Here is a 6,000-nt window from a genome sequence, read left to right as displayed (position 1 = left end):
TCAACATTCACAGTTTCACTTAATGGAGTGCTTATAATAAATCTATTTTCTATTCTACAAGGATTTCTCCCTAATTCCCCCACAAGCTTATTTGCAACAAATGAGTATGTGGCACTTGAATCAAACAATACATGAACATATAGAGAATTTAACTGCAATGTACCTGCCACTACATCAGAAGCGACCCTGGTCTCCTCCTAGGTCATGTAGTATACTCTACCTTGGGTTTGGCCCCCCTGTATTCTATCACCGCTATCACCCTGGGCATGAGTTTGGCTTCTACTACCACTGGCCCCTGAAAAAACCTGTCTAGCTGGTATATTCACGGTAGCGGACTGCTGCTGACTCTGAGCTTGCTGCTGATTTTGGGTGATTTCAATCCTACGGGGACAATCTCTTCGGAAGTGCCTTTGACCCCCATAATAATAACAGCCTCGGCCTAAGTGTGGGCAGTCCCTCCACATATGCTCCTCTTGGCATATATAACACCGCCCTAGTGTTGCAAAACAATCCCCTGGATGCCTTTGCCCACATTGAACACATAAAGGATAAGTGATCGTTCTCCACTCTGACACTCCTCTAGAAAAATTACCTATAAGGTTTGGTTGTCCTCCTGTTGACCCTACCTCAGTAGTTTGAACTGATGTAACTGATGTACCTCCCACCTTTTTAAACTGGTTGTACTGTCTTTTTCCTTTTTTTTTTAGAAAAGAGGGTCTATTATAGGTGTACTATGTATCATTTTGTTTACCTAGACCATGTTGGCCTTATTGGACCTTTTTCATACAAGCTTCTAGAGCTTCTGCTGCTTCAACAAGATCTCTAGTGGTCTCAAACTTAAATGCAATCAACCCTTGTCTCAACTCTTGCCGCAATCCATCCCTCAACCTTTCCACCCTATGTTGCTCACTAGGGACATAATGCGAGGCAAACATGGAGAGGTCATGAAACCTCCTCTCATAATCAAGTACTGACATATCTCCTTGCTGCAGGGCCAGAAAACTCATGTTCCTTAATTTTCTGATGATAAAAGGAGTAAAACTGATGTTCAAACTGCGTTTTAAACTCAGCCCAAGTCTAGGATCCTGCGGGTCTCCTCGAACTCACTGTATCTCACCAGGACCGTGCCCTATTAGAAAGCAAATGAGCGGCACAACTCACTCGCAAGCCCTTTGTTACTTGCATATGATCCAGAGTATCCTCAATTGTGCGAAGCCATCTACTTGCTATCTCGGTGTCCGGTTCACCTAAAAAGGGCTCACACCTAATTTTTCTCATGCTTTTTATAATCCGCACTAATGTGACCACATTATCAGCTTTTTTCGTAGTCGCTGGAGTTGCTTGTACTGCTGAAGCTATTGGGATTATTGGAGCTGAGGCACCAAGCATTGCCTCAATCACTGCTTTCACTATTTGAGCTATGAACAAAAGGTCGATATGTAGTGTAGGAACTGATGCAGGTGCTGAAGTCGTGGATAGAGCCATAACTGGAGGCACGACTTCCTGTCTCTGCTAGTCTGAACCCTCAAGTTGTAACCCCTCAGTCTTTCTCAAGTTAGTGTCACGAATGAGTTCAGCCAACTCTCCCAATCTTGACTGCTAAGGCTCTAAGGGCATATGAGAGGCAGTATCCTCTAATGGATCCTCTCTTTGTCTCTCCTCAAACCCCTCTCCAATCATTGTACCCTTTCTTGTGCGAACCATCCTGGTACAAGCAAAAATTTTATTAAACCCTTTATTATTATTATTATTATTATTATTATTATTATTATTATTATTTTTTCCACTCCTGAACCCAAGCCAGGGCTCTGATACAAACTCTAGCAGTCTCAACTTGTAGACTCAAAAATATATGATATATATATTCGTAGTTACCATATATATATATATATATATATATATATATATATATATATATATTCTTGAAATTTTGGCAGAGTTTTCTTTGTATTATTTAGATACCAAGTTATCGACTCAATTATTTTTCAACCTGTAACAACAATCACAATATTCTTCCCATCATTTGGACTACAAAAACTCAAGCATATTTCAATATCTCAATTCTATTTTCTATAGGATACTATAATAAAACAAATAAATGCCTAACATACATTGTTTCCTTCTTTTGTTTTTTAGGTATTTGTGCTCAAATATACATACAACCAACCTTAATTCAACTTAATAATAATAACATTATAAATTACATCATACACAAGATAATAAGTTAAACATTACAATTTTAGATATGGAAGTATATTACAATAAAATATTAGTTTTTTTTCCAATTACATTAATTACATAACAAAATTATTTATCCAAGCATCTACTTTCCAGATCGAGGGTGTGATGTACCTAAAAACATAATCGCAATAAACATGAGTAAAACAATTGCACATTTCAATAAGTAAATGATTAAGGACTAATTATTCATATACATTAAAGTGACTTTCATATCATAGAATTAATTGTCTTATTTTATTTTTGAAATTTCTAATTTCATAAACTCTCTTATAAACATAGGGATAAATCTGCTAAAATAAAAATATCAAAAGTGTCTCCCACAAACCAGCATATTTAACTTCAAAGTTTTACAATTAATCTATTTTACATCAATTGATTATCCCATTAACTTGTAAATTAATTTTCTTAATATGGCTATTCAACCAGGCATAAATTCCAAAAATCAGGAAATGATCTTCAAGGCTTGTCCATTAACCAGGGCATTATTTCTAGTAACCAGGAAATAATATTCAAGGCTTGCCCATTCACCAGGGCATTGTTTCCAGTAACTGCCCGTTCACCAGGGCATTATTTTCAGTGACCAGGAAATAATTTTCAAGGCTTGCCTATTCACCAGGGCATTATTTCTAGTAACCAGAAAATAATTTTTCAAGGTTTGCCCATTGACTAGGACATTATTTCCACTAACCAGCACTAGAGTTTACAATCTATAAAATTCCTTATACAACAAAAAATAAAATAAAATATAAACTAATTAATTACTCCAAGGTGTTGAACACCTACCCGGTGCCTGTGTGCGTGAAGAGGTCCCTTGTTGCTGATTAGGTCCTGCGGCCTCCCTTGTACCAACAAAATTTACTTTGTCATTGTTCATTCATTTGAACTGGTAAAATTCTAATACCCATTACATATTCTTTGATTAAATCCAGCACCTTTAGTCAATTAAACTAGTTAAGTTTAATTGACTTTTAATTCAAGGAGGATAAAACCCTTTTTTTTGAAACATTTACTTATTTTTTCACAAAAGTCCCTATTCAATTTAACCCATGAACATCAATTGTCTTCAATTTAGTAAGATTCCTCAATAATATTATTTAAACTCCATTCTCTAGTTTTTCTTCTCCATTTAGCCAAAAAATCCTCAATAATATCATTTAAACTCCATTATTTAATTTTTTTTCTCCATTTAGCTAAAAACAACCTAGGGAAGGAAGTGAATATTTTTCTTTTCTCTTTGAAAAATTCTTACTCTATTCATATAATAACACTTATAAACTTTCATTTTCTCATATTTTCCAAACAATTGTATGAAACCTCAAATCCCCTAAATTATTCCTCTTTTAGCTAAATATTCAATTAAAATGGGGAAAATTAATTTTTTTTTCTTTTATTTAAAATTAAACACTTACCCAATCATAATTCATGCTTTCTAACATGGTTCAAACATAATTTGCATTATTCCTATAAATTATAACATAAATCCACAACTTCACATAATCATAATTTTGCATAATCCTTCATCAAACATAAAATTAGAGGAATTAATCATTTGGAGAATGTTATTTACCTCACTTTAATTAGGATTTAAGGAAAGAATGCAAGAAAATCAAGTTTTCTTCTTCTCCCTCTTCAAACCCTAGCTTGAAATCCTTCCTCCAATGCACTCACCACATTAAAATCAACCCTTTTTTGGTGTTTAATTAACCTAATCACTCTAATTACTCACTTTAATTAGTGCAATCAATGAGAATTTAAGTATAAACATCACACAATTCTTCCCCCTCTCTCTGTTTCAAGCTCACAGCTAAAAGAGAAAAAAATAAAGTATTTATAGTCTAATTGTAATGGATGACCTAATTGTAATGAATGACCTATCTAAATAGAGAAATACAAAGATTTTTTTCGAGTAGTCTAATTATAATGGGCATTCTATATATCTAGGTGAAAAAGACAAAATTTTTTAAAAATAATCTTATTATAATGGGTTATCTACCAAAAAAAAAATACAAATATTTTTCAATAATAATTGTTCACATCTTCACACGAGACTGAAAATATCAGGAGCTACAAGCCCGCAAGTGTGCTGTCTTTAAGCATCCAGGTTCTTTGTTCAAGTTGCGTTCCTGCATATATAGGATTTTAAGTGCTTCCCTCTTTTCAATGCGGGAAGTTTGTTTCATACGCATGCTAAACAAATCATGATGGAATCAGGTGTTTAGAGCGCAAAATCTAGTTAAATCGCACCGCAGATTCGACTCGAAGTTTTTATTTAACTAGACTTCATATTAGGACTGTTATTTCTTTAATTTTCATCTATTCCCCTGGACCTGACACGCAAATTCTTTTACCATTATGATGCAACTCTGTTCTACCAATTCCATTCCCTTGAAGCTAAATTTTGAACGATGACTGAGATGCATCCAGCTCAATCCTTGTGCCCATGTATCTATTAGTTGATGAAGCCCTCTTGAAAGAGGAAAGATGTTCGTCACCCTTTTGTTATACTAACTCTTGTTATACCAAATTGCATCAGGAGAGAACCAAGTTTTAAGACACCAAATTGCACCAATAACAGAGCATTTCATTTATTTTCTTTGCTGCATCCAGCTAAACTTGGAATGCATTCGCAGAAGAGAGAAATAACAAAGACAATTAATGAGTCAAGTATAGTATAGGGTAATGGATGTGGAATTAATCAGGCAACCAGTTTAGCAGATTCCCACTCCACAGCCTTCTTCAGGAAACTGTCTTCTTCCAGGACCATCTGAACAGGCAAGAAACCCATACCACTGGCCATGGCTAGCATCATTTGCTTGGTCTCTGACTTGAACTCCTCCAAGTCCACTGTCCCATTCAAGTCATGATCAAATTGGACAAAAAGAGAACCATAGACGAGAGCAAGCTCGTCCGGGTCTGTTTCCACATCGACGCCGAAGTGGGTTTCCAATAACCTCAAACACTGCAGCTCCTTCAACATTTCCCCGTAGGAAAGCCGGCCGTCATGGTCTGAATCAAGGTGGGCGAAGCGGTCACATATTTGCGCGTTGAATGCTTCCTCGTCCTCCAGAAAGTTGACAATGGTGGCACCATCCAAAATCTCCACGCTCATTTTTGGTCTCTCGCAATTTACTCACAAACTAGAACAAGAGAAGGTTTGAAACCGTAAATTAAAGGGAAGCTTTAGAGAGAACTAATTTGATATTTTGATGAATCAGGAGTTGGTTCTGTGCTCTGTGAAACGAAGAGAAGCTTTCGAGATAACTGATTTGATGTTGATGAATAAGAAGGTGGTCTTGTGCTCATTTATACGTGAATGAGGGGCACACAGACAGTTGAAGAGCAGTCAGAAATATAGTTAGCACCCAGTTTCCATTTGGTTTCTGCTTTCCTGAGATGCTTCTAATTTCCCTTTGCGGCATCGTTGTTTCACTCTTTGCACAATCTGCTGCTTCGAGGACCCGTCGGTCAGCCACTAAAAAATTATTATTAGAACGATCTTAAACAGTCGAGTCATCAGTCATAATCTAATGGCAACGGCAACTTGGGAACGGGCTTTTCGCCTAATAAAATTCGGTGGGCTAGCCGTGTTTATAAAGTCGAAAATCAAACGAAAGTTGATTTCTCAAAGTTCAAAGATGGTGCTGGTAATTTCAAAACACCCGTCGAAAGCACCGACAGCGGTCAATTTCCCTTCTCCTTCCGAGACAGACCATGTTCTATTTTTATTTATTTTTCCCACAATACAGCAAATATTGTACT

The 6,000-nt window shown here is 36.2% G+C and overlaps 1 protein-coding gene across 1 annotated transcript; it reads right to left on the bottom strand.

Moving 5' to 3' along the window:
• Positions 1-690: 690 nt before the first annotated feature.
• Positions 691-5,536, bottom strand: LOC118044170 (uncharacterized). Its single transcript, XM_073407484.1, has 3 exons — positions 3,809-5,536; positions 3,025-3,080; positions 691-1,705 (listed from the first exon to the last, which is right to left on the bottom strand). Exon 1 carries the CDS (start codon positions 5,348-5,350, stop codon positions 4,937-4,939), a length of 414 nt encoding a protein of 137 aa, XP_073263585.1. The 5' UTR covers positions 5,351-5,536; the 3' UTR covers positions 691-1,705; positions 3,025-3,080; positions 3,809-4,936.
• Positions 5,537-6,000: the final 464 nt, after the last annotated feature.

The sequence above is a fragment of the Populus alba genome, chromosome 2, assembly GCF_005239225.2.
Source record: "Populus alba chromosome 2, ASM523922v2, whole genome shotgun sequence".
Classification (NCBI taxonomy): domain Eukaryota; kingdom Viridiplantae; phylum Streptophyta; class Magnoliopsida; order Malpighiales; family Salicaceae; genus Populus; species Populus alba.
The sequence above is the reverse complement of the archived record's forward strand: the minus strand, read 5'-3'. Positions and strand labels throughout refer to the sequence as shown.

Coding starts and splice junctions, on each gene's coding strand:
- LOC118044170 (XM_073407484.1), bottom strand. CDS start 5,350: ATGAGCGTGGAGATTTTGGATGGTGCCACCATTGTCAACTTTCTGGAG.